General features: G+C 40.6%; 2 protein-coding genes across 2 annotated transcripts; one reads left to right on the plus strand and one right to left on the minus strand.

Moving 5' to 3' along the window:
- Positions 1–5,341: 5,341 nt before the first annotated feature.
- LOC146679288 (uncharacterized) lies at positions 5,342–9,093 on the minus strand (the record flags this gene model as incomplete). Its single annotated transcript, XM_085407043.1, has 2 exons — positions 5,342–8,347; positions 8,965–9,093. Coding segments are annotated over 2 exons (1,275 nt in total), but the record flags the coding sequence as incomplete, so codon positions are not given.
- Positions 9,094–14,735: 5,642 nt separating this feature from the next.
- Positions 14,736–27,603, plus strand: rasl12 (RAS-like, family 12). Its single transcript, XM_085410179.1, has 5 exons — positions 14,736–14,835; positions 15,236–15,292; positions 23,018–23,091; positions 25,173–25,363; positions 26,192–27,603. The coding sequence occupies exons 1-5, from the start codon at positions 14,754–14,756 to the stop codon at positions 26,523–26,525; spliced, it is 738 nt and encodes a 245-aa protein (XP_085266305.1). The 5' UTR covers positions 14,736–14,753; the 3' UTR covers positions 26,526–27,603.
- The last annotated feature ends 352 nt before the right edge of the window (positions 27,604–27,955 follow it).

Here is a 27,955-nt window from a genome sequence, read left to right on the forward strand (position 1 = left end):
TATTTCTTTTCTTTAAGCAGATCTGCACGTCGGGAATTGAAAGTGCTATACGACCGATCGAGAAAGCCACTTATTTGGGACAATTATGTCCCAGCCTAAAAAAAAAAAGGATTCAGCGAGCATTACAGTTCTTCATGTGGTTTGCTCACATGATTTATACCAGGACACCTGGTTGATGTTTTTCCTACTACAGGATTTTTGGGTTTATGTGTGAGGAAAACTGTGTTTACAGGTTATGAGTGGTGATGCTGTTACACTGTGTTTTGGGAAAATGTGACGTTACTTTGATGGTTGATTTTATGGTGTTTTTATGGCACCTCTGGAACCTGTTGACCTGTGTCTGACCTCCATCTGACCACAGTCAATGTGTATTGCTAATGTTTGTTTCTTTGAGAATGCTGTGGAAGATTCAGCTGAAACGGACAAGTGACATGAGTAAAACAAATAAGAGATTACGGTATTTATGGAATAGTTTATTATGGGCTCTTTGCTGGCCACTTTGAGCCCATAATAATAATATGTGAGTGGAGTGACTTTGCTTAAGAGAAGTCACCGATTACATTAATGTTAACTGAGCACATGGGATGATCCATGTTTGAGGCGAATTATGGTAATAATAGTGATTTAATGATTTGAGAAAACCTGCACATGACACTTGTCTTGCCCGTGCTGAATGCTTATTACTCTTTTGATATAATTTTTATACGTGTGAAGTTTGATTTTATTTCCAGATTTTGAGTATGCAGGCTCCTGGTGGAGCCAGTTTTTAAGACAGGGATCCAGGTTTGGTGAGTTGACGCATGAGAGTGTCCATGCGTCAAGAGGTGGGGTCCAGAATTAACATTAAACAATGTTTACTATTATTGTTGCAGTGATTTGTGTGATTAGCCGTTTATTTACAAGTATTAAACCTATGCAAGTGGTGCATCCATGTTCAGATGAGGCTTTGATGGCCTATAAGTGAAGTTCACTGAACTAAAGAATGTGGTTTGATGATTGTTGACATGCTCTCCAAATAGAAGTTTTTCTGAAATACAGGTGCAGCAGTGAGAAGCAAGAAACATTCCAGGCATAGCCCAGGCAGTGGTTGAGGTCAAAGGTCAAGCTGGTTGGGGCCCATCATGAGATCAGACCTTGGAGCCACTGCAAAGAGGTCGAGGTCCCAGGAAACCCCAGCACCCCCAAGACAGCACAATAGAGAAATCTCACACTTGGTTGTTTCAGTGGTGAGGGGGGAGTGCTGATTGAGCCCCCGTAGGGTAAGCTCGCACTTCAACCTCCAGCCTCTGATCAACTCTAAGGCAACCAAGTGCGAGGCGTGACGGCTGAATCAGCTGAACCAGGAGGAAGGCGGAGAAGCTGAGTGTTTTGAGACAGGTCCAGCAGGCCCAAAATCAGGACTATGCGTGACGAAAAGGAGTGCCTGAGAGGATCGTCCACAAGATGGGAGCTGAGGCCAGGAGAGAGGCTTCAGGAGGATCAGAGATCATCTTCAGCACAGCAGACATGACACAGAGAGCTGTGCTACTGAGCTTCCAGGAGATTTTAAATAAAATGAAAGATTCAATATTGACGCTGAGGAAGACAGCTAAGGTGTACGACGTGCTCTGCCTTAAACCTTCAGCAGCGTTGGAACATGAAAACTCGAGGGATGAGGAGCGTGCCAAGCTCCATCGACAGCGCAGAAGGAGGTCGAGGATGACATCATGATTCTGTGAAAGCACAGGAACCAGAAGCTATGGTGGTGATGACAGCAGTTTCCTATGAACATCACCTAATGCGGTGCCACTATACTGTACATACGATGACACTCTGAAGGCTGCTGGGATCATAACAGCAGTAAGACAACTGAACCCTGCACCGTTTTCACAGAGGTGTTTCTCTGCAGAGCGTGGACAATGAAGGAGTCATAAATATCCCCCTCACAGGACGAAGGCCTGAAGTGAGGTAATGGGAGGCCATAAAACTAGAGTGCTGAGAGGTCTGCAGCTCTGGAAATAGCTGAGACCCATGTTGACAAACAACAAAACCAACTGGTATGTTTGAATGTTTATTCTACATACATTTGGACTCTGGTCCTATGGACAATGATGGAAACATCTGGAAGAGACATTCATGACGCCCTGCAGAGCTCAAACCACCCTGCAGAGAGACATGTGATTTGCACACCCGCAGGAAGCATCACCAAGCTGAGATGTTTTTGAAAATGTTACTTTCTTATTTTCACTATTAAATTAACAATTTCTTTGTTTGCTTGTAGGATGCAGTTTGCCATGAGATGAGATCAATGAGGACTGGGATAACTGCTAATACATTTGTTAAACTGTGTATTTTTTCAGTAATTTAGGGTGATTTGACATATGCTGAATATAACAATGTTTGCATTGAAACTGTCAGACATGAGGTATTCATAACTGGGAACTTTTCAAGCATAAAGGTCAAAAAGGGGGGAAATGTTAGATTTGTATTGTTGATTGTCATTTATGCTTAGAAATATTTACTCATATATGCTTAGAAGTGTATATAATCATTGGTGGATTGAAAGGATGTTTCATCCTAAAGTAACAGCTCTGTGTAGCATGAAGGGGGAGTGCGTTCACTCCCTCTACAGAGTGTTCCGGCATAGATTACACACACACACAGTATTCTTTGTTCACATGTATACCTATGTAAGATGTCATATGTTAATGACCCTATGCATATTCATGTAACCACAATAAAAGGAGTGCTATGGGGAGCCTGGCTGAGAGTCTGATGGAGGCTAGGTGGTGGGACGACACTTGGCTCCAGCCAGATTTCCCTCATGCATGAGTAAACCAGCCTGCTTGTGTCTTGCTTTGCAGTGTAATTATATTGTCTTCAACGTTCCAGCGGATAGGTACAAGCTACAAACCTATCAATTACTAGTAGCACTACGAACCCAGGCCCAGTCTCATTGTACTACATACTCTAGCTTTACCATAGCTACGTGGGACCTGGGTTACATTTACAATCAAATATTTATGGGGGACCATCCAGACTGTCTTCCACTTGATATCTGTTTGCACTATAATATAATATAATACATCATGTTGCTATTTAATGTTTTTTGTTCGTGTTGCAGCTGCTCTGTGAGCCAAGCTTTCGTTGTCTAAATTCAATGGCAATATATCTCTGCACCACACGATAGCGATAGACACAGTCTGTGCTCTGCTTCCGCCACCAGTCATCTTTAAATCTTTTTTTATTCAATGAAACCTTTATTTAACTGTCCATCTCGCAGCATTACTTAAAAAAATCATATTTAAATACAAAAATTAAATACATGAACGACAGTAGTAGAAAATTGATAAAATAACAGCAAATAAATATATTTACAAATGATAGCAACATCAATGGAATAAAACCATGAACACCAGCAGCAGGAGAAAGAGGCCTGTATCTACATTATTACTCTGGCAGCTCAGTCTCCATACAGACAGGACACGTTGCAGCGTAATTGCAGACAGGTGCGTGGGCCTGAGCTCCGCCCCGGCAGAATGACGAGTGGAAGAAAGCAGCAACACAATAAACATATGTAGCCTTGCGGAGCCGGCCGGGCAGACACTGAGACCGTGACAGAGTGCAAAGATTTTATATGTGACAACACACAAAAAAACACAAAAATCAGAATGTGTTTGTGATTTGGATTTTTATTTAAAGGTGGAAGCTTTTTTCTTTTCTTTTTTTGCCAGATTAGACATTGTGATTCATTTCATTGAAGTATACTTTAGTTTTTTTGTTTTACTTTGATGCTATAATAGATGTGCATCAATTTGCATCATGGCAAAACAACAGTCTCCTCAAGCTGCTTTATACTGTAAGGTGAAAACACTACAGTAAAAGCCAGAAAACCCCAACAATCCAATGATCCCCTTTTGAGCAAGCACTGGGCGACAGTGGAGAGGAAAAACTCCCTTTAGGAAGAAACCTCCGGCAGAACCAGGCTCAAGAAGGGACGGCCATCTGCTGCGACCGGTTGGGGGTGGCTGGGCAATCTCAGTCCACGAGGGCCGGGGACACCGGCCCTCGTGGACTGAGAATGCCCAGCCATGATATAGGGAGACAAGATGAAGTATACTTCTAATGGCCTATTTTAGCAGTTAATTTTTAACAATCAACTGGTGGTAATCCATCATCAGAATTGAGGAAAGGTGGTGTTGATGGAGACTCTACAGGAGGATTCACTGGGGAAGCCATACCTGCACTTCTGCCAGGGTGTCTTGGACGTACCTGAATAAATGTAGTTTTCCCTGGAAGTGGACGAGGATTAATCTGAGACGGAGTCTCCTCATAACATCTCCCCATCATGCTTCTATGGTCCAACGATGCCAGAGAGATTGGCCGCACAATTTCTCCTGGAGAGATTGGCCGCACAATTTCTCCTGGAGAGATTGGCCGCACAATTTCTCCTGGAGAGATTGGCCGCACAATTTCTCCTGGAGAGATTGGCCGCACAATTTCTCCTGGAGAGATTGGCCGCACAATTTCTCCTGGAGAGATTGGCCGCACAATTTCTCCTGGAGAGATTGGCCGGCCAGAACACAAAGGACAGGCAGCATAATCTTTTTGTCTTTGTTGGCCTTTTCGTGGAGGCATGTTGGAGCCTGTGCACAGTGACTCTGAAAAGGCTTAGAAATATTTCCAAATGGATCTCTGGTCGAACGTTTGAAGGCTGTGAACAAACTGATAAATTGCTGCTTCTGACCCCTATTTATAGACTTCAGATCAAAGGCAACATAGTCCTTGTGACATCATCACTCCGTAAGCCAATCAGATTGTCACATGACATTTTAGAATGGGGATGTTTTGTTTTAAATTGTTTTCAAATTTAACTTTAGTGTTTCTTAGTTTAAGACCAGTTGGGCCAACACCCCCCTCCCCCCCGCCCCATTTAGTTGATTCACATATTTATTGCCACAAACATGTGTCAATAATAAATTTTATGATAAATGTTTTTTCATTATCCTACTTTTATAAAAGTAAACATTATTTAAAGCAGCGGTCCCCAACCTTTTTTGCGCCACGGACCGGTTTATACCCGACAATATTTTCACGGACCGGCCTTTAAGGTGTCGCGGATACATACAACAAAATAAAACCAGTACCGGTACCAAAAAACAGATTTATTCATAACACACGTGAAAAGACCAGGAAAACCGAGTTAACGATAAAAACGATAACAAAATAACGCTGAAAACCGATGTGGAGCAGGGAAATTTTACTGCTATTGTTAAATAATTATCATCATTACCATTGCATTAATAATATAATCTTCGGTGGTAAAATTTGGTGGTCTGAGGTGGTCTGACGGGCAGACATGAATTCCAGTAGTCGAAGTGAGTGGGCATAAGCCGGCTTATCCAAAGGTAAGGCACTACCTGTTGAATTATTTCCAAAGTGTGCCAAATTGGACATGATAACATTTAAGTCTACTCACTGAAATTACTGGTGGATGTCTGTTTTGATTTTGATGAAAAATCTCATGCGTAGAAGCAGTAGAGTCTGCTAAGAAGAAAGAAATGAAAGCAGTTAGAGTCTGCTAGGAAAAGTTTAAATACTGGGTTAAAGTCCCGGTTGGTCATTAGGTCAGACCTTTGTTGGTCATTTTGTGGGTTAGAGTCCCCATTGTCCATCAGGGTAGATCTGCCTCAGTTACACTGCAATCTTACCAAGTATATTTGTCTTATTTCAAGTCAAAATATCTAATCACACTTAAAATAAGCCATAATCAGCTAAAGAGTAACGTTTCAGTGAGATATAGGAACTTGTTTTTAGACAGTGCATCTTGGATATCTTGTTAAGTGAAAAACTCTTGAAAACATATTGTTTTGAGTCATATCTCACACGAAACAAGCTTTTTTGGCATTTCATAAACGTTTTAAGCTGCTGTGTTATTTGTAAAAGATTTATCATCTTGTTTCAAGAAATAGACCTAACTTGAATCAGGACATCAAATCTACTTTATTGAGAACTGCAGGTTAATATCATGCCCAACATTACATTATTATGAGTCTTAGTATCTTAAGCACAGTGTATTTATCAGTCAAACCATATCAATGTGACATTGAAAAAGAGGCAAAACACTGAAATTGTTTCCCTCACTGAACAGATTGCGCCAAAAGTAAAATAAAAAGTAAATAGAACAATTTTTTTGCCAGTCTTTAAAAACCTTATTTCAGCCCACATATTCACAAAAGACTCAAGAATAATGTTTGATGATGTCAGTTAGATCATACTTCACTGGAATGTACTTGCTGTTATTAAAGTTTACATAGTGGTACGCTGTATAATCAACAAGATTTCCAGCATCCACAAAAATATTTGCCTGAGCTAGACAGGGAACTTCTACCTCATAAGCTAAATATTGATCATTCCACCCAACTGTAGAGAGAGGCTGGCATTCAAAACAATACACAGATGCATTTACAATATAGATGTTTTTAACAAGTGCAAACTCTGGAGCATCATTTATGACATCAGAAATAACCAAAGATTTTTCACATGAATGTATATTTCCATGTAGCATAATCCACTGTACAGAAACTACATGTTCAACTTGCTCAATGAAGTCTTTAATCTTGCCTTCTACATAATGAACATTTTTCACCTCTTTGGCTGGAACCATGTCGACTTCACTTGAAAAAATGGGATGTTTCTCATGCACGTTCTGACTACATTCATAAAGTTGGTTGTGCTTCACAAGAGATTTACAAATATTCTTAAAACTACTTTTCAGAGCCCACTGCTTGAAGAAACAATGTTTTGACTCAAAACGCATACACATATGCCTCACTGTAGGACCAAGAGCCTTAATCTGAGAAGGAAGATGCAGTAAATAATGCTGTTTAGGTATAATATTTTCATCTGGAAACAGTTGTTTGAAATGTTTTAAATGCTGCTCTATTAAAAGCTTCAATCTGGAGAGAGTTGAGACAGCAATAATAGGTGAAAACAGAATTTTTATGATCTCTAACATGTTACGTAGCATTTGTGTGTAATGATTTTCTCCAATTTTGTCCATAAGAAATGGAAGGATCTTCAACAAAACCAGCATCTGCCCAGCTGACTGTTTCAATTTATTGTCATTTGATGAAAGCGTACTGACAGATATGGGGCAAGGCTTATCCCTCACATCAACAGGAGAATAAGGGAAACACAAAATTGCACTATTGAATGAATCTTAGTTCATTTGCCCTGAAAGCACAAGATTCTTTAAAACACATTTGATTTCATATGGGGCAACGCCTTCAAGGATAACATGCATGATGTCTTGCGGGGTTTGATTGATTATATCAACGTGAGGAGAGTCTGTTAACTTGCTTCTCCTGTTTATACCATACGTTATTTTTAGTTTGTCTTTCAGAAAGTCCGTACTTGCCTTCTCAATGTCATTACATTGCCTGTTATGACTGGCCATGGTCCTTTTAACAAAAAAATCTTCATTAAATTTTTCCTGCATGTCTTCAAAGTGGCATTCGCAGTGCCTGCATTTACTGTAGGCAAAACCCACTCCTTCCTTAAATCCAGCCACTTCATGCTGAGCTAGAGTGTCTCCACACACAGATATGAGTGCCCCATGAATTGTCCTCTCACCCCTTGCAGTGACAACTTGGACACCATCACACAGCTCAATTAAGTCACGGTTAATCCTCTCAAATATCTCATCTATACCACAACGGGAAAGATCTTTTGATTTTACCATGGCAAGCAGACGAATAGCAGGAAGTCTTGATCTGTACTTAGGGCTGATGTTACCTAAGGTGTAATAAATCAATAACAGCTTGTTCTTGTTTGCCCTAGATCCAAGAGGATTGCATAGTTCAATTTCATCTGTATATAAAATCAACTGTAATGCTGTAGGGACTTTAATAAACAGTGGGTGCCACTTAAAAATGTCTCCATCAATGAAATCATGAAGAAAGCCATCCTTGCATGGCTTTGGCCTCTCATCAATCATTGCAAGCATTCTTGGATGTGATAGCAGCTGCTCCAAACTTTTCAACAACGGTATGTAATGAAAACAATGGTCTTTAATGGCAAGAACCCTGGAGTCTCCACGCTTCGAATAACAGACTGTTTGTTTTGTGACAATAATCTCTGGTTCAACTGGTTTTAACAGTTCTTTGATAGTCTTTTCCTGCAAATGTGTGGAAGCAATTTGAGTGAAAGGGTCAACAAACTGGTCAAATACCCCCACTGCATCACTCTTTAGTTGATCCAGGTCCCCAGAATGTCTCTCAATCATGTCACTCATTTGTTGTTTTAAGTGCTCCAATAATACGGCCTGATATTGCTGGATTCCACTCACGAAGTGGTTAACAGCTCTCTGTGGAAGAGGAAAAACAAAGGAAAAAACCTTAATTACAAAATTCATATGAAAACACAGTCAACATGCAAACTCACAGACACAATTTTTGAAAAAGGAAACCTTCAGTTACATAAAGTTAGTGCGATGCAATGAGCAAAATAAGTTACCCCCACCACCCAATTTTTTTTGTAAAGAATAATATTGCCTTATGCAACGTTAAAACCTTGTATTCACTTAATTATAATGCATTTTGAGGAATCGGATCATAGGTGGAAATGCAAATTGAAAATTTGTGTTGTGTGTATTATGTTGTCTCTATTCTTAGCTCATGCTAAGGAAATATAGTGATAGGCAGATTTTGGATGCAACATACATGTCTATTTCCATATATAGTGGGGGAGTGAGATCTGAGTGGTCACCCATGAAGTACATGGAGACACATTCGAATGTCAGGTGTTTCACTCACATACCTAAAGCTGTCCATTTATGACATCTTGAATGATCTATTCAAGATGCCAGGTCTGAACAGTGCCCAAGTTATAGCTTGAGCACTGTTCAGCATAAGTTAAGCATATTGCTTTTAGGTTCTCTAACAATGAAATACAATTCAATGGAAAATTAATGGCATAAATTACCTGTGTCAGTCGATGGGTTTCCTTGGCTTGAAGAAGAAATGCAGTTGCATGTTTATAAATGTCAAGATTCAGGTGACCCTCTCCATCTTCTTGAAATCCACTCTGAAACAGAATAACAAAAACATATCTATTAAAACAGAAATAAATAATTGCATTGATAGGTAGCAATCACCAAACAATATTGCATTCATTAGTTAGCTAGATTCATGCCCATAAGGTACAAGGTAGATGTATTTTTACTGACTGATGTCTTTAATTTGAGCTTTTAAAATGACAACTAAAATGACAAACAAAGCAGTACTTGATAATAGATTAATAAGACTAGCAAAGCACATGGAGAGTTCAGTACAGTATAGTTTAAATTCCTTGATCATGCCTGATCACCCCCAAAATTGAATTACTTGTTTATTGGCCCATTTGTGACATTTCCTGAAAATTTAAAATCTGTCCATAACTTTGAGTTATTTTGCTAACAGTCAGACAAATGCCACCAAAAACACAACCTCCTGAGTTACTAAGAAAAAAAGGTAAAGAAAAGAAAAACAAAAGATAGTTTTAGAAAAGAAAAGTAACAGTTAATGTTGTCAGTAGTCTTACTGTTACTTCAGAAATGCAAATAGTTATTTATAACTGATTACTCATTTAAAAAAATATACAAAATAACTTACTGATTGGTTTGTATGAAAGTAATTAGTTATGTCAGTTATTTACTGTCGGACAAGTTACTGACAATTTGAAATATGTTATATTTAGTAGTTTCACCTTTAAAAAAAAAAAGACCAATACTGACAATAAAAGTAATATTGACTATAATGCTCCTATTAATGTGAAGATGAGTATTTTTTTTGTGTGTTTAAATTTTTTTTGACAGTAACTCTGAACAAATCATGTAATTTTGGTTTGCTTTGCCTAATAGTCATTCTCTTAGGCTACATCCACACGTACCCGGGTATTTTTGAAAACGCAGATTTCTCTATGCGTTTGCACCTTTCGTCCACACGTAAACGGCGTTTTTGGTCACTGAAAACGGAGATTTTTAAAAACTCCGGCCAGGGTGGATATTTTCTAAAACTCCGTTTTTGCATTTATGTGTGGACAGAAAAATGGAGAAAACGCAGTGTCAAAGGTGTGCTCATTTTTTGACGTCACACTGTGCGCCACGTTATTGTTTCGGTGAAATGAATTTCTACAATACTGTTACTGTTAATTGTACTCTCTGCACTGCCTCCACACATACCACTTGCTTCTGCTTCTATGCCCCAGCTTTGTTTACTTTTTCCCACCGAGGCTTCTAGACTTCTGATTGGCCAACATTTCTGCACGGTTAGGAATATATCGCCACCTGTTGCTTTGGCATGTTCCTAGCAGCGTTTTCCTTCATTTCTGCGTTTACGTGTGGACGGGATTATTTTTTAAAACGAAAACGGAAAATCTCTGTTTTCAAAAATACCCGTGTACGTGTGGACATGGCTTAAGTTGACCTTGAACACATATGTAAACATGATAGTGACCTATTCAGTTAGCTGACTGGCTTTTACCAGCTGATTTCAACATGTATTTCAACAATATATCAACTTTTTTTAAACTAATAGGACTTTCTGCAAAGTTTGGATGCATTCACCGGAGCGAACGAACGGATGACTGAAAAAAAAAACAGTCTGACAAGACTGCAGCTTTGCGTTTCTGCCACAGCTCTCATTTACGTTTCAGGTGAGTTACTTAAACACATCAGAGCTGCTTTTCCACCATCCCTGGACTCGTACCAGTTTGCATACAGGGAGAACCGGTCAACCGAGGATGCGATCGCCACAGTGCTGCACACATTACTGAAGCACTTGGAACACAGGAACACCTATGCACGGCTCCTCTTTGTAGACTACAGCTCGGCTTTTAATACCATCCGGCCATACAAACTCCGTCCCAAACTCCACCAACTGGGACTTAACTCCTCTCTGTGCAACTGGATTGTGGACTTCCTCACTAACCGTAGACAGAGTGTCAGAGTGGGTAAGAACACCTCTTCCACCCTTGTGGTCAACACCGGTGCCCCTCAGGGGTGTGTTCTGAGCCCTCTGCTATACACTCTCTTCACCCATGACTGTATTTCCTCCTGCGCGTCCAATCTCATTGTTAAGTTTGCAGATGACACTACAGTGCTCGGACTTATATCCAACAATGATGAGACAAACTATAGGACAGAGGTGCAACAACTAGAGTCATGGTGCCACGACAATAACTTGGTCTTAAACACCAAAAAGACCAAGGAGATCATTGTAGATTTCCGGAAGAGGGGTCATAACAACCATCTGCCTCTCTTCATTGGCAGTGAGGCGGTGGAGAGGGTGAGCAGTTTTAAATTCTTGGGGGTAACTGTGACCGAGGACCTGTCCTGGGGCAACCATATCACCTCAGTTGCACGGAAGGCCCAACAGCGCCTCTACTACCTGAGGAGACTGCGGAGCGCACACATTCCCAGATCTCTGATGTTGAACTTCTACAACTGTGCCATCAGCAGCGTTCTGACGTATGGATTTCTAGTGTGGTTCCCCAGCTGCACCAAGGCCGATCAGCAAGCACTCCAGCGGGTGGTGAAAGAAGCTGGCAGAATTATTGGAACAAGTCTGCCAGAGATCAGTAATATCTTCCCCACTCGCTGTCTGAGGAGGGTGCACAGTATCCTGCGGGACCAACATCACCCTGCGCGCCACCTTTTCCATCTGCTGCCCTCAGGGAGAAGGTACAGGTCTATACAGGCCAGAACATCCAGACTGGCCAACAGCCTGTATCCACAGGCTGTGAGGCTCCTGAACTCTCTGCCCCCCTCTCACGGACAATAACCATATCCAACTTCTTAATAGCAATGAACTGGTCTGCATTGGTGCATCATATCTTTATTCTCTTTCCCCCTCCTGCCCCCCCCCCCTCTTTCTTAAATAGATAACTATCATATCTGATATCATATCTCACAGTACAATAATATTGAATGGGTTGCATTGTTGTATTTTGTCATGTTTCTCAGGTCTTTGTCTGAATTTCTACGAACATTATTGCTAAGGATTGTCTTATTGCATTGGAGTCACACTGGGTTAAATATGTACACTTGGGTTTTAAGGGGTATTTATTATTTTCTTCTTTTTTTGGGTTGTATGGAAGCCCCAAACGCAATTTCATTGTTCTTGACAATGACAATAAATAAATAAATACTAAATACTAAGGGGCGTCATTAATTCAAACCCTGATGCTATAAAAATCTGTGTATGCTTTGAGTAAGTCGAAGATCAATTGCTGTCTGCGTACAGAGTGTTCTTCCCACACGTGTGTATTCATTAAAATCATTGTTTGACCAAGATCATCTGGACCATGGTGGTTTGTACTCTCCTTCCTCAATATCTGAACCCTAACACCGATAAAAACCCTGAAAACTATACATTTCACACCTGAGCCTCAACTCTCGCGGCCCGGTACCAAACGACTCACGGACCGGTCCGAGGCCCGGGGGTTGGGGACCGCTGCTCTAGGTTATCCTCTGACAAAACTATTCACAGCTTAAAGGCTTCTAATTTTGGTAAAAAGAAAAACATCCCTCAGGATAAATAAAATTCATCTTATCTTTAAACAATTTTATGTAGGTTGTCCTAATAATTTGGCTGCTGTAACAGTGCTCTCCAAACATTTGCATCGATAAGGTTTATCTTGTTAAAAGGAAGCTGCTAATATGATCACAAATGTGCTTTCTTTTAATGGGAGATTTGAACTTGAAATGGGAATGAAAATGTGCTACACAAATATCCTTTGGCACCCAGAAAAGCTTGGACTGTCCCTGTACAGAGGTAAGAGAAACAGTTACAAATATATGGTTTATTTATGAAAGGATGGACTTCTGAGCCCTCTCTTGAGTGAAATCAGACAATTTGCTCCACTAGCATGGGGACAGCTTCAGCTTAGTAAACCAGGGCCCTATTTCAGGAAGCCGGTTTAGTGCAAACTCTGAGTAAGTATACCCTGAGTTAACGAAAACTCTGGGTTTTCAGTTTCACAAAGCGAGTTCAGATGAAGCCTGAGTGAGTTACTATGACGACACTCTCCGTGAAGCTAACCTGCCCCCTAGCAGGTTTACTTCAACTAACCCTGACCTTCTCCGCCTCTGTGTCGGAAACCTGACTGTAGGAAGTGTCAGACATGGCGTGCCCCTTCCTTGAAGAGCCAGTAGATGTTGAAGCCCAAATTCTCTGCAGAGCTCTCCGCCGGGAGAGAATGATTAGAGCGCGCTTAATTCATGATGTGGTGATACTTGAACTACTACTTAAATTTTACATTTATTCTCACGGTTCCCAGGCGTGATTGGCTGTATAGATGGCACTCACATTCCAATCATTGCTCCTTCAGTAAATGAAGGAGAGTATGTGAACAGGAAGTCTTTCCACAGCATTAATGTACAGGTACATAGTTCCCTGTAGCATTTCAAACTAACAGATTATTTCATTATAGTAATGGATGCTAATTTGTGTTCTCTGCACTGTGAAGATCATATGTGATGCTGCCAACATTATCACAAATGTGGAAGCCAACTGCTCAGCCTCTGTGAGTGGTGGTGGTGGAGGACCCCCACCTGTTTTTCGGGCATCCGCTTTTTTTCTGTTGGCTATAACGGGTCACATTTGAGCATACAGAGTAAGCAAATATTTACTTGTAATGTGCTCAGATAATTTCAATAAGTGCTTACAGAAAGAAAAGTAATGTAGCCTCTAACTGCAATTGATTTACATGGGACAAACTGACCAAGCACTATGGCTCATAATACAATTACACCTTACCTGTTTGGACTATATTTTTATATTTCATTTTTACTTGCTGCCAGGAACGTTTGGGGCCTGTTGGGTTGCACCTGCGCTCACATCACATCATGAAAAAAAATGTATAAAATACAAAATAAAATATAATAAAATAACGTGTTAAATGGGTGGAAATCCCTAGATCAATGTTTAAATTAACACTCACGCATTGACTCTGTCGGCTATGTTTTGCCATGCATGCTCCCTTTGTTTTGCAGCTGTGGCTGTGTTACTTTTTTTCTGCAAAATTTGCATGTTATCGGCATATGCTGCCATCAGAATTTCGGCCTCAAGCGCTGTGAAATACATTGACCGCGCCTTCTTTCCCTCCATCTCCATGGTGACTCGCTTAATCTGTGCTCCACTAATCAGGGCTTTATGTATCCTCGTGCGCGCGCTTAACTCATTCACTGCCATTGACGTCTATAGACGTCAATTGAAAACATACGTTGACTCATGGCTGGCAGTGAATGAGTTAACTTGGGGTTAAAGCAACTCCGCGTTGATTGAACTAAGTGTTATCAGCCTTTCTGAAACTGAATATTCCGAGTTGGACAGTTCGGGGTTACTCAACCCTGAGTATCGTTTTTCACTCTGAGTTTTCTAAACCGGCTTCCTGAAATAGGGCCCTGGTGGTGCTTCCATCCAGTTCAGTTTAGCTTTTTCAGGCTCCGTTTGAAATCTTTTTCCTAAAATGGAGAGGTCAGTGCATCATTTGCACACGACACCGTTTCTGCTTTCCCCGGAGCAGTAGAGGCACACTGTGATCACAGCACACATCTGGATCTTATAGTCTTTTTATTTTCAGTATTTTCATCTGAGAGAAGAGAAAACAAGCATATTTCTCAGATTCAGCATGTTTGGATGTCTATTTTCTCCCTGTTAGCATCATTTGAAAGCAGGGGCATCTGTCAGGAATAAGTCTGTGTAACGGTCTCTCTGAAGATATTCCTGTCGATGATGTTTGGGAAGGTGAAGACGTGTAATCCTGCTGAATGTAACCTGGTGATTCTTGGTGTGATGGGCTGCGGGAAGTCAGGTCTTTTAATCTTTCACTTCAACAGATGTTTAATCTTCCTTTTTAAACTGAGGGCTGACTGATTTGCTAGATTGTTTTTACTTGTAACCAAATAACTGTTTTAGCAATTCATGTTTAAGAATCACAAAGTTACAACTTCAGTGAGCCTGCATGAACACCAGATCCACCAGGAAATAAAGTAAAAGATTTTCAGTAGTAAGTAGAAACAAAACATTTCAACTTTCCAGAGGAAGTTGTTTCATGAGATGGACAGTTCCATAATTCCCTGGGTGGGTTTTATTTAGCATTTTCCCTCAAACGTTCAATGTGTTTTTGTAGCAGTGGTTTTCTCATGCCCCTCACTAACCCTGGTCTCTTGAGGCTCCGTAAATTCTCTTCTGTCTTTGTTCTTGTTTTACAGCACTGACAGTAAAATTTCTCACAAAGCGCTTCATCACTGAATATGACCCCAACCTAGGTAAGAAAACAGACAGCATTGCTGGTCGATGGTGATGAAAGTGCTGTATTTAAAGTGAAATTTCCACCCAGTATATTTCCCCTTCATGCTCAAGTATTTGTATTGTGTCTTGGAAGCCAGTTTCACCATATTGTTGTTTGTGTTTTACAGTTGTAATTGTCTTCAGCCTGTTGTGTTTCCTTTTAATGTGACTTTTGTTATGTTTCTGTGGGACACATTTTCACTCTTGAGTGCATCACCCCACCCCCATGCTGTTCTGGAGCCGATTACGTTCAGAGTTTCAAATGAAAATGGACTGAATACGTTTCATTTTCATTGATTCTTTTACTCGCAGTATGCTGTAAGTGATATTTAGCATCTCTGCTGAAGAGTCATATGTACAACCTGTGGAGCCTTAACGTTCTCACTGGGATTTGTGTGCGCAGATCTAACATTATGAATGAGAAATGACTTCGATTTGTAGATTTGTTTAAAAACAAACTTTCACATTTTAGACATTTGTACACAGTCCCAATTTTCAGAGGCTCAGAAGTAGCTGCAGAGCCAATGGTTTTGTTGTCAGGAGAGTGGCCTGGCTCCAGTCAATGAATCAGAGAGCAGCCTGGGGTTCAGTATCTTGCCCAGCGGTACATTGGCATGCAGACTGGAGCAGCCATGTATCGATCCCTAGTGGATTACCTGCTCTACCTTTTGATCTACAGCTGCCCCTAGAGAGGCGTGTTCCTCTGTCTTTCTGTGACAAACTGAGTAAATAAATGATCTAGAGTTTATAAAATATGTTGTGTTGAGCTTCTATTTGGTGGCTATTCACCGAAAGTCTTAGTAGGAGTTCCAAAGAGATGCTGGTGAGTAAAGGCGACTGCACTTTAATCACATATTGATGAATTGAGTTAAAATCCTCTGTGATGGTGTACAGAGGCAGAATTACAAACTGTATCATGGTCTAGAAGCACTTATTATTCTCTTTGACCTGGTGACAAACAAAAGCGATTTCTATATCTCCTCTTTTCTCGTGTAAGGGACAAAGTCAGACCTGAAAACAGTGACTGACATGTAATGTTTAAGCGTATGCACTTTAACGTTTTAGACTTTTAACCCTCAGCTGTGATGGAACAGACTCATTTATTTCAATGAACATAATTATTTTTCTATTCTTTGTCATGAATTCATGAATTTCTGCACTTTGTTTTATCTGCAGTAGCATTGTTGCCTTTGACAACATTTTAAGGTTCTTTATAGCTCTCTAGCATTCATTCCTCTGATGATGCCAATGGCTGCACTCAGTCGGTCCCTTTTAAAGTAAAATGATGCATCAAATGCCCCTTAATATGAGTGCACTTAGAGACTGAAACAGAATGCCCGAATTAACAAAGAAGCTTGATAACCTTTATCTGGAGATACCTGTTTATCTGGAGTTTTGTCAGATTAGATAAAGCAAAGAAAGCCTGGCTATGTTGAATTTCCTTCTTTGTATAGCCCTAAGGTGCATCTGAATATGCAGATAATCCTAGAACCTTCATGCAGTGGGCTTCTTTCTTTCTTAACCTTCATTCAGACTGAAAACAACCACTGAACATGATCAAGGTTTTTTCAAAAAGCTGCAAGAAGCCTTTTCACCCCCTGTACTGTGCAAGCTGCATTTCCCACAAGCTACACAAGATTATAAAAGTTTAAAAAAAAATTTTTTTTCTCTGGTCCCCTCCCCAATCAGACCAGGAGTGACATGTTTAGCCGCATGTTCTCCTTAAATTGCTGGTTGTCTGAGTGGTGTCCCAGAAACGATGTGGGCTTCATAGATAATTGGCAAACCTTCTGGAGGAAACCTGGTCTTGTTAGGAGAGACGGCATCCATCCCACTTTGGATGGAGCAGCTCTCATTTCTAGAAATATGGACAAATTTATTAAACCCCCCAAAATATGACTATCCAGAGTTGGGACCAGGAAGCAGAGTTGCAGTCTTACACGCCTCTCTGCAGCTTCTCTCCTCCTGCTACCCCCCCAAAAACCCATCTCCATAGAGACTGTGTCAGCTCCCAAACAGACAAATAACAAACTAAAAACCATCAACAAACGACTTAAACATAAACAATTACAAAGAAAGAACAATACAGTATCCACATCTGAACCAAAGAGTAAAACAGTGAAATGTGGATTATTAAATATTAGGTCTCTCTCCTCCAAGTCTCTGTTAGTACATGACTTAATAATTGATCAACAAATCGATTTACTCTGCCTTACAGAAACCTGGTTGCAGCAGGATGATTATGTTAGTTTAAATGAATCAACACCCCCGAGTCATTCTAACTACCAGAAATCTCGAAGCACAGGCCGAGGGGGAGGTGTGGCAGCAATTTTTCACACCAGCCTATTAATTAATGAAAGACCAAGACAGACTTTTAATTCATTTGAAAGCCTGATGCTTAACCTTGTCCACCCCAGCTGTGAAACTCAGAAACCAGTCTTACTTGTTATCATCTATCGTCCACCTGGGCCTTACACAGAGTTTCTGTCTGATTTCTCAGACTTTATATCTAATTTAGTTCTCAGCTCAGATAAAATAATTATTGTGGGTGATTTTAACATCCATGTAGATGCTAAAAATGACAGCCTCAACATGGCATTTAATCTGTTATTAGACTCAATTGGCTTCACTCAAAATGTAAAAGAACCCACCCACCACTTTAATCACACTCTAGATCTTGTTTTAACATATGGCATAGAAACTGAACATTTAACAGTGTTTCCTGAAAACCCTCTCCTGTCTGATCATTTCCTGATAACATTTACATTTGCAATAATTGATTACACAGCAGTGGGGAGTAGACTTTATCAAAGTAGATGTCTTTCTGAAAGTGCTGTAACTACACTGTTAAAAAAAACCATCCTAAAACAACGGTAATATTCCGGCAGCTGGGGGGCCAAAATACGACTGTGAAATAACAGAAAATAACTCCCCATAAAAATACGGTTATTTCCAGTAATGAAAATACAATTAGTTGCGCTAATTTGACATGGGATCTCGCCTTTTTCAAGTGCTGCTAAACATTAAATCAGGAACATGTTAATGTGATTAAACAATGAAATCATCTATAAATTGGAAAAAAAAAAAACATCTTAAAAAAACGGTAATATTCCGGCAGCTGGGGCGCCAAAATACGACCGTAAAATAACAGAAAATAACTGTCCCATAAAAATACGGTTATTTTCAGTAATTAAAATAGAGTTTGTTGCGCTAATTTGACATGGGATTCTGCTTTTTCCAAGTGCTTTTAGGAACATTTTTACGTGATCAAACAATGAAATTACCTATAAACAAGGTCACTGAATGTGGAAATATGAAACATAATGCGTAAATGTACAGAAATATACAGTTAACAGTTGGTTTAAATAATAATTGATTGCATGCCCTGGGACAGACTGACAGAGGCGAGGCTGCCATATCGCACCATCGGCCCCTTTGGCCATCACTAGTAGGCGGAGAGTCTTGACCACGGACACAACGACGGAGAGTGTCCGAGCCGGGGCGCGAACCGGCAGTCTTCTGATCACAAGGCGAACTGCCAACTCTTGAGCCACGATCGCCCTAACTAGCAACGATAATAATACTTATGTGATGTAACACAAGCTTATAGGGATCATGTTATATACTTTTCCATAGCATTAGGGGCGATCGTGGCTCAAGAGTTGGGAGTTCGCCTTGTAATCGGAAGGTTGCCGGTTCGAGCCCCGGCTCGGACAGTCTCGGCCGTTGTGTCCTTGGGCGAGACACTTCACCCGTTGCCTACTGGTGGTGGTCAGAGGCCCCGGTGGCGCCAGTGTCCAGCAGCCTCGCCTCTGTCAGTGCGCCCCAGGGTGGCTGTGGCTACAATGTAGCTGCCATCACCAGTGTGTGAATGGGTGGATGACTGGTTGTGTAAAGCGCTTTGGGGTCCTTAGGGACTAGTAAAGCGCTATATAAATACAGGCCATTTACATTTGAATTCAACAGTTCAATCTTTCAAATATTGGACAGATATTTGTGAAATCATGAAACATTTGTGAATGTATTTTAACAATCTAAATATGCATATGTACAGACAGATACATTTAATAATCATGACAATTATGTTGTATTACATTACAGTGATTTAACGTTAATTTACATTCACATGTGAAGTCAAAGTCTATTTACGTAACTTTAATGATATTCTAGAAGAACAGAACATTACTGTAAAATGCAGTAAAATACCTTCATATTAGGGTTTTTTCCTATGGTCGCAGCCATACCCGCGAACTTGTTGTTGTTAGTTCACATTCATTGGCCGATGCTTAGCGTCATGTTATTTATATTAACTGCAATTCCTACCTCTATATTTCTTTTTCAAAATATATAATTAGCACAGCGTGTCCGTGCAATGTTTTACATTGTGGCATGCAGAGAAATCTTAACAACGAAGCTCACAGAGAGATTGAGCTTGTTATTTAACCCCAAGCTGGTAGGGGGAGCTATTTATTGAAACACTTGCCAGTGCTACAATGTGCCTCAAGGTTCAACAACAGCACAACAGAAGTCACTCTCTACAAAACAACAGCTGTCAGTGACGCTGCACCACGGCGTAAACACAGCATTCAAGATAACAGTTAAAAGTAACGTAACCATAAACAATAAAACAAGAACATCTAAACAGCAGCACATGTCCCAAGGCATGATGGGAGACATTCCTGGATGTATTTTTACGAGCTAAATATGCATATGTACAACAAAATATATTTAACAAACAAGTAAATTGTGTTTTATTACATTTACAGTGATGTTATGTTATTTTACATTTGACATGTCAGATCACAGTCTACTTTTGTAAATGTAATGATATTCTAGAAAAACAGTACACAACTGTAAAATACACAGTAAAATAATGTGACATTACTATTTTTTGGAACAGTGTAAGTTTAAGAATATAATCCACCCACTGTTATCATCTCCAATGCCCTGTACCAACACAGAGCGGAGCAGCTATCTGAACGCTACCCCAACAGAGGTCGATTATCTTGTTAATAATTTCACCTCCTCACTACGTACGACTCTGGATACTGTAGCTCCTGTGAAAACTAAGGCCTCAAGGCCTCAAATCAGAAGTACCTGACTCCGTGGTATAATTCTCAAACACGTACTTTAAAGCTGATAAATCGTAAGCTGGAGAGGAAATGGCGTGTCACAAATTTAGAGGATCATCATTTAGCCTGGAGAAATAGTTTGTTGCTTTATAAGAAAGCCCTCCGCAAAGCCAGAACATCTTACTATTCATCACTGATTGAAGAAAATAAGAACAACCCCAGGTTTCTCTTCAGCTCTGTAGCCAGGCTGACAAAAAGTCAGAGCTCTTTTGAGCCAACCATCCCTTTAACGTTAACTAGTAATGACTTCATGAACTTCTTCACAAATAAAATTTTTATCATTAGAGAAAGAATTACCAGTAATCATCCCACAGATGTAATATTATCTACAGCTACTCTTAGTACCATTGATATTAAGTTAGACTCTTTTTCTCCAATTGATCTTTCTGAGTTAACTTCAATAATTACTTCCTCCAAACCATCAACGTGTCTTTTAGACCCCATTCCTACAAAACTGCTCAAAGAAGTCCTGCCATTAATTAATTCTTCGATCTTAAATATGATCAACCTATCTCTAATGATCGGCTATGTACCACAGGCCTTCAAGCTGGCTGTAGTTAAACCTTTACTCAAAAAGCATCTCTAGACCCAGCAGTCTTAGCTAATTATAGGCCAATCTCCAACCTTCCTTTCATATCAAACATCCTTGAAAGAGTAGTTGTCAAACAGCTAACAGATCATCTGCAGAGGAATGGTTTATTTGAAGAGTTTCAGTCAGGTTTCAGAGCTCAGCACAGCACAGAAACAGCTTTAGTGAAGGTTACAAATGATCTTCTTATGGCCTCTGACAGTGGACTCATCTCTGTGCTTGTCCTGCTAGACCTCAGTGCAGCGTTCGATACTGTCGACCATAATATCCTATTAGAGCGATTAGAACATGCTGTAGGTATTACAGGTACTGTGCTGCAGTGGTTTGTATCATATCTATCTAATAGACTCCAGTTTGTGCATGTAAATGGAGAGTCCTCTTCACACACTGAGGTTAATTATGGAGTTCCACAGGGCTCAGTGCTAGGACCAATTCTGTTTACATTATACATGCTTCCCTTAGGCAGTATCATTAGAAGACATAGCATACATTTACACTGCTATGCAGATGACACCCAGCTCTATCTGTCCATGAAGCCAGATAACACACACCAATTAGTTAAACTGCAGGAATGTCTTAAAGACATAAAGACCTGGATGGCCGCTAACTTTCTGCTTCTTCATTCAGATAAAACTGAGGTTATTGTACTCGGCCCTGAAAATCTTAGAAATATGGTATCTAAGCAGATTCTTCCTCTGGATGGCATTACCTTGGCCTCCAGTAACACTGTGAGGAACCTTGGAGTCATTTTTGACCAGGACATGTCCTTCAACGCACATATTAAACAAATATGTAAGACTGCTTTCTTCCATCTGTGCAACATCTCTAAAGTTAGAAATATCCTGTCTCAGAGTGACGCTGAAAAACTAGTTCATGCATTTATTACTTCCAGGCTGGACGACTGTAATTCATTATTATCAGGAAGTCCTAAAAACTCCCTGAAAAGCCAGCAGCTGATCCAAAATGCTGCAGCAAGAGTCCTGACAGGGACTAGAAAGAGAGAGCAGATTTCTCCTGTTTTGGCTTCCCTTCATTGGCTTCCTGTTAAATCCAGGATTCAAAATCCTGCTCCTCACATACAAGGTCTTAAATAATCAGGCCCCATCTTATCTTAATGACCTTGTAGTACCATATCACCCTATTAGAGCACTTCGCTCTCGCTCTGCAGGCCTACTTGTTGTTCCTAGAGTATTTAAAAGTAGAATGGGAGGCAGAGCCTTCAGTTTTCAGGCCCCTCTTCTGTGGATCCAGCTTCCAATTTGGATTCGGGAGACAGACACTATCTCTACTTTTAAGATTAGGCTTCAAACTTTCCTTTTTGCTAAAGCATATAGTTAGGGCTGGACCAGGTGACCCTGAATCCTCCCTTTGTTATGCTGCAATAGATGTAGGCTGCCGGGGGATTCCCATGATGCATTGAGTTTTTCCTTTCCAGTCACCTTTCTCACTCACTATGTATTAACAGACCTCTCTGCACTGAATCATATCTGTTATTAACCTCTGTCTCTCTTCCACAGCATGTCTTTATCCTGTCTTCCTTCTCTCACCCCAACCGGTCGCAGCAGATGGCCCCGCCCCTCCCTGAGCCTGGTTCTGTCGGAGGTTTCTTCCTGTTAAAAGGGAGTTTTTCCTTCCCACTGTCGCCAAAGTGCTGCTCATAGGGGGTCATATGATTGTTGGGTTTTTCTCTGTATCTATGAAGCGCCTTGAGGCGACTTTTGTTGTGATTTGGCGCTATATAAATAAATTGAATTGAAATTAAAGGACATATTATATTTTACACAGGCAAGGAGCACACAGGCCAATGGAGCAGAGCTATTGTTATAATTAAAATCAGAAACATTACACTGATAATATTCGGGTTCTTCTTATTTTTATTCACTGCTCCGTTACTGTGTTTACTGGAATTGTTTACTTCCTGCACAGCTATAGAAAGCCTTTGAAAAGTTAAACATGGCTGTTCTGTGTCCTTGCATATACAGAAGACGTCTACTCGTCTGAGGAGGTGGTGGACCAGCAGCCGGTCACACTGAGAGTGATGGACACCTGTGAACAGGTATGAGCCAAAATTTGGTTTTCATACAGGAAATTATTCTGTGGCCTATGTCTGGTTTTCAAAATAAAAGCCCCAGAATGGTTTGCACTTTTCCTAAATAGCTTGCAATTACTTACTGGTTCATATTAAGACGTGTCAGTGGGGTAACATTTTCAAAATAAAATCTTCTAGTTAATTTTAGAAAATTTACATGATACCTAGGACGGTGTCTGACTTGTTTTTCTTTCCTTTTTTCGATTGTCTTGTCCTGCGCTATCAGAATTATTGTCTGAATTCCAAGAAAAATGCCCAACAGATGTGTCTGTGACGGTTCTCAGTCATCCAGGTGATTGTAGTCTAAGGAGCTTGGAAAGAAAAGCCTTTGGACAACTTTAAGTTTCTTGAAGATGTTTCACTTCTCATCTGAGAAGCTTCTTCAGTTCTAGGAGCAAATGGTAGAGAAGCTTGTCTGTTAAGCCCTATGGGGAGTGCCCCTAAGAGGGTCACGGACCCCCTACTAATCCTCTACCTAATCGCACGAGCCAAGGTGTGAAAACAGGTGTGTGTCACAATCAGCCAAGGTTTCGAGTGAACCCATTGTGAAACCTGGCCCCACCCTATCATGTGACTTACTGAGGTCAGATGGCCCAGGATGTGAGTGGGCCTTAAGGCGTCTGGGAAGGGATCTCAAAACTGGATTATAGATGGCAGAGAGTTGGTGTCGTAAACCCCGCCTCTGTTCAAAGATGGTCGCTCACAGTGGACATAGATGCTTCTTTCACTCCTCTTTCAAACCATCTGTCCTCTCTGTCCAAAATGTGAACATTGGCATCCTCATAAAAAGTGACCTTTGACCTTTCGGTGTAGATGGACAGCCGAGTCTTGTCTGGTTGAGGTGGCTCTTCTATGTTGTGCCATGTGTTTATACCAATCCTCGCTGCTCTGTACAGCATACACTACGTTGTCAAGTTTGGGTTTAGGAGTTCTGTGTTTGGGATGAACCAGTTTGTGTCTGAGTGTGTGGCTGGGTCTAAAGTACACTGGGATGTTGTGCTTGGAAAAGACTCCTGAGTTTCTCTGATAAACCTGCTACATAGGAGATGATCGTTCCGCTTGTCTTTCTGATCCTCCCTAGTTGGTGTCTGATCTTCTTTTCTGTGCATCTTTGCTGATTTGGTGAAAGCCCAATTAGGCTAACCACATGTTATAAGAGCTTCCATGTTACATGTGTGTGTTCCCTCTTTTTCCCTTCTGGCTTAGTGGGAACATTTTCTGCACGGTCTTGTAAGCTGCTTGTTTAAGTGAAAATACATTGATGGGTTTTTTTGCACTAATAAAGTTGAGGAGTTGTAAAGTATTTTGTCTCGTGTCAGTTATATCGTCAGTTATATCGTTATCGCAAATTTTCAAATGTATATCGTGATAAATATTTTTGGTCATGTCGCCCTGCTCTACTTCAGATATCCAGCACCAAAACTCTGAACTGGTGGAAAGAACCAAAAGAGCCTGGATGTAATTGTCAGGTGTATTACTGTGACAGTGTGAGCAGTTGTTAGATGACGTAAAGGCCATCTTGAACATCTGTTGACCTGTATAGTGCACTCTACGTAGTATTTTGTATTGTATTAATAGTAGAGTGGGATTTCTAATCAATTTAAAGGTTTTTCAGCATATCTGACACCAGAAGTTTTGGTCTAAGCTGACTGATAGATGCACTTCCCATTTTGCAAGGGAAAAGATATCGATTCATCTATTTTTGAGAGTGTCCTGTAGATATCTGACTTTCAAAATAAAAGCTTGTCTGCATACCCAAGGTATCAAAATGCCCCCCACCCGCACGTTTTTTACTTTTTATTTATTTATTTATTTATTCATTTACTCTGATAAATCTGCTCAGCTTTTTATCCAACTTTTTTCCATCCAAGCTTTTGGCAGCAAAACACTGGTCAGCTCCATTAGCAGCAACATTGGACATTCATTTCTCTAGAAATTGAGATAATTAGTGCACTGTGCTGATAGCAAAATCTTTTAGTCTAGAATCTAATGACAGCTCACACAGTAATTTACAGAAAATGAAATTGAGTATGTGTGTGTGTTTGTAGGAAGGTCCAGTGAACAGTGAACGTTATCTGTCATGGGCAAACGTCTTCCTGGTGGTCTACAGCATCGATAACATGGAGAGCTTTAATGGCTGTCAGCTGTACCTGCAGACACTTGCCTCACACAACAAAACCTTCAGGCCACAAACTCCCATCATTCTTCTGGGCAACAAGAAGGACATGGACAGATACAGGCTGGTATCTGTGTGTGTGTGTGTGTGTGTGTGTGTGTGTGTGTGTGTGTGTGTGTGTGTGTGTGTGTGTGTGTGTGTGTGTGTGTGTGTGTGTGTGTGTGTGTGTGTGTGTGTGTGTGGCAGCGTGTAAATTAGTCTGTAGACCTTTTCACTGAAATTAGCCACATGAAGAAAGCTTTGTCTCAGATGTCCCTGGAGAAATGAAAAAGACACCAAAGTCCTCATTTGTAAATTTGACTACCTTTAGAACACCTTTTTGATTTACACTCATTAGACACTTAATTAGGTACAATTTGCTGGTACTTTGGTTGAACCCACTGATCATGAGACACAAACAATTAACATATGTTTAACTTCCATCTGTAATGCAGTGGACTCAACAAACCATTGTTGACGGTTAGATACTCAAAATAATTGGACAAACTAGTATAATTTAAAATAAAATTTTGGATTAAAATGCTTTGCAGTCAATGACTGCCTAAAGTCTTGACGCCACGATCATCACCGGGTGCTGAGCTCATTTACAGCAGTCACTGTTTTTTCTCTCTCTGCCTTTAGTTTCGGCTTTAGCAACTGAAAAGCTCTGTTGTGCTGAGAACGAGTGACTGAGCTGAACATTGAAAAATATGTTATTTCTTTGTCTGCACAAACTCTTGGGTTGGTGTTGGAGTGTCCTTTGGGTCATTATCCAATCGTACTGTCTGCTGTCTGATCCGTATTGTTATAAACCTTCGTTTTAATTCATGAAGACATCTGTTGGTTGCAGACTATGACAGTGATACTTGTTGTAAAGGTGTTTTTCCTAATCAGAGAAGTTTGTCCTATCAGACAGGTGCGTCAGTCGGATGGTGAGGCCTTGGCGTCTCATTTTGGATGTGTATTCTTCGAGGTGTCAGCCTGTCAAGACTTCCACTCTGTACAGCAAGTCTTCCATGAGGCAGTGAGGAGGGCGAGGAAAGGCGGTGCCTGTGGCTGCTTGGTCCCCGCCATCTGTGCCAGCGAGGACAAAGCACTTCTGGGTGTCCCATCCTTTACTACACCATGTTACAAGGAGCTGCCAGTGCCTGCCAACGCGAAGCTGATCACAGTGAAGACATCCAGAGCTCAGAGCAAACGGAGAGCTTCCACTCTCACCTTACTCAAAGGGTTTAAGATATTTTGACACATTCTACTGCATGTCCTGTGATACTGTAAGAGAGTTGTAGGTCCTTATGTAGACAGGCTTCTGAAGCAGCAAGAGCAGCTCCACCCTACAGACATTTGGCAGGTTCAATGAAAAAGCCTGAACAATCTTAACGGAGGCTTTTCTTAATATGTTGATTTTATGTTGAGGTTTTACACTGAAAAAACGGCCATGTTGGATTTACTTAACTCAATAGTGGACATTGGTTGCACACAACTGCTTTGCCTTGGCAGAAATTTAAACAACTGAGATAAATCAACACAACGTATTCATGTTCAGTAAACCTGTGCATTTTGTGTTGATAAAACGCAAGCGAAACATGTTCAGATGGAGTAAGTTGAGCTCTTGGAATATTTTAATCCTTCACAATTTTGTCATTTTATTTCAACACTGTTCAATAACTTTTACCACAGTACTACTTGGTCACTTAAATACTACATGGTGTCTTCATATTACATAATGTTTAACAAAGTCTGGTTAACATAAAAAATGAATGAATCTACAACAACTACCATCCTCCTATCTTGGTTGCAGGGGGGCATAACCCTGAAGTGATAGGGTAAGAGGCGGTGTACACCCTGGACACCAGTCTATCAAATATAGACAAACAACCACTTGCACTCACAGGTAACTTAGAATCGCCAATTAACCTAACTCTAATGACTGCATGACTTTTAACTGTGGGAAGAAACTAGAACACCCAGAGAGAAACCACTGTAAACTAGCCAAACTGTGGATTTGAACTCAGGACCTTCTTGCTGGGAGGTAACAGCACTAACCTCCATGCCACCAATCCAGGTATAACAAAAGTAGGAAAGCAATGATTTCATGGCTTGATGCAGAATCTTCTGTGCATTCTTGCCCTTGACAGGTTAAACCACAGTAAATAGCAATAGCACACACGTGGTGTGTCTGTAGATATCTGCCTCTTATAATTCCACTGATTTTCCTGCAGTTTGAAATCTCGTGTGATCTTGTGAATTTTGTGAGACCAGCAACTAACCACTCTCACTAGATTGGGAAGGACACTGTCTCAGCTGAACTCTGGACACACACATACACTGATACACACTCATCCCCCCTCCCTTTCCTTTTTTTTTTTTTTTCTCGCCTGTCCCATTTGGTTCTTTAGCCGTCAGAATTGTTGTCTGAAGACCAACAAGGAGACCCAATGGATTTACTTTGCCAAATGGATCATCGTGGCATTGCCGTATTGGTCCATTTGGTCGATCTTTGTTTTTATTATTTATTATATTTTATTTCCAGATGTTACAGACGGGACAGACATGAGTGAGAGATAGGAAAGGGAGAAAGAAAGAGGAAGGAAAGGAAAAACAGAAGGGGAGAGGGACAGTGAGAAAGGGGGGGAGAAAAAAAATAAAAATCTCCTGGATCACCTGTTGAGAGAA

Source organism: Rhamphochromis longiceps, linkage group LG1 (genome assembly GCF_057381845.1).
Source record: "Rhamphochromis longiceps isolate RC_006_pf linkage group LG1, R_longiceps_female_GT1.1, whole genome shotgun sequence".
Taxonomy (NCBI): domain Eukaryota; kingdom Metazoa; phylum Chordata; class Actinopteri; order Cichliformes; family Cichlidae; genus Rhamphochromis; species Rhamphochromis longiceps.

Coding starts and splice junctions, on each gene's coding strand:
- rasl12 (XM_085410179.1), top strand. CDS start 14,754: ATGATGTTTGGGAAGGTGAAGACGTGTAATCCTGCTGAATGTAACCTG. Junction 14,836..15,235: donor GATGGGCTGCGGGAAGTCAG/GTCTTTTAATCT, acceptor CTTGTTTTACAG/CACTGACAGTAAAATTTCTC. Junction 23,092..25,172: donor TGATGGACACCTGTGAACAG/GTATGAGCCAAA, acceptor GTGTGTTTGTAG/GAAGGTCCAGTGAACAGTGA.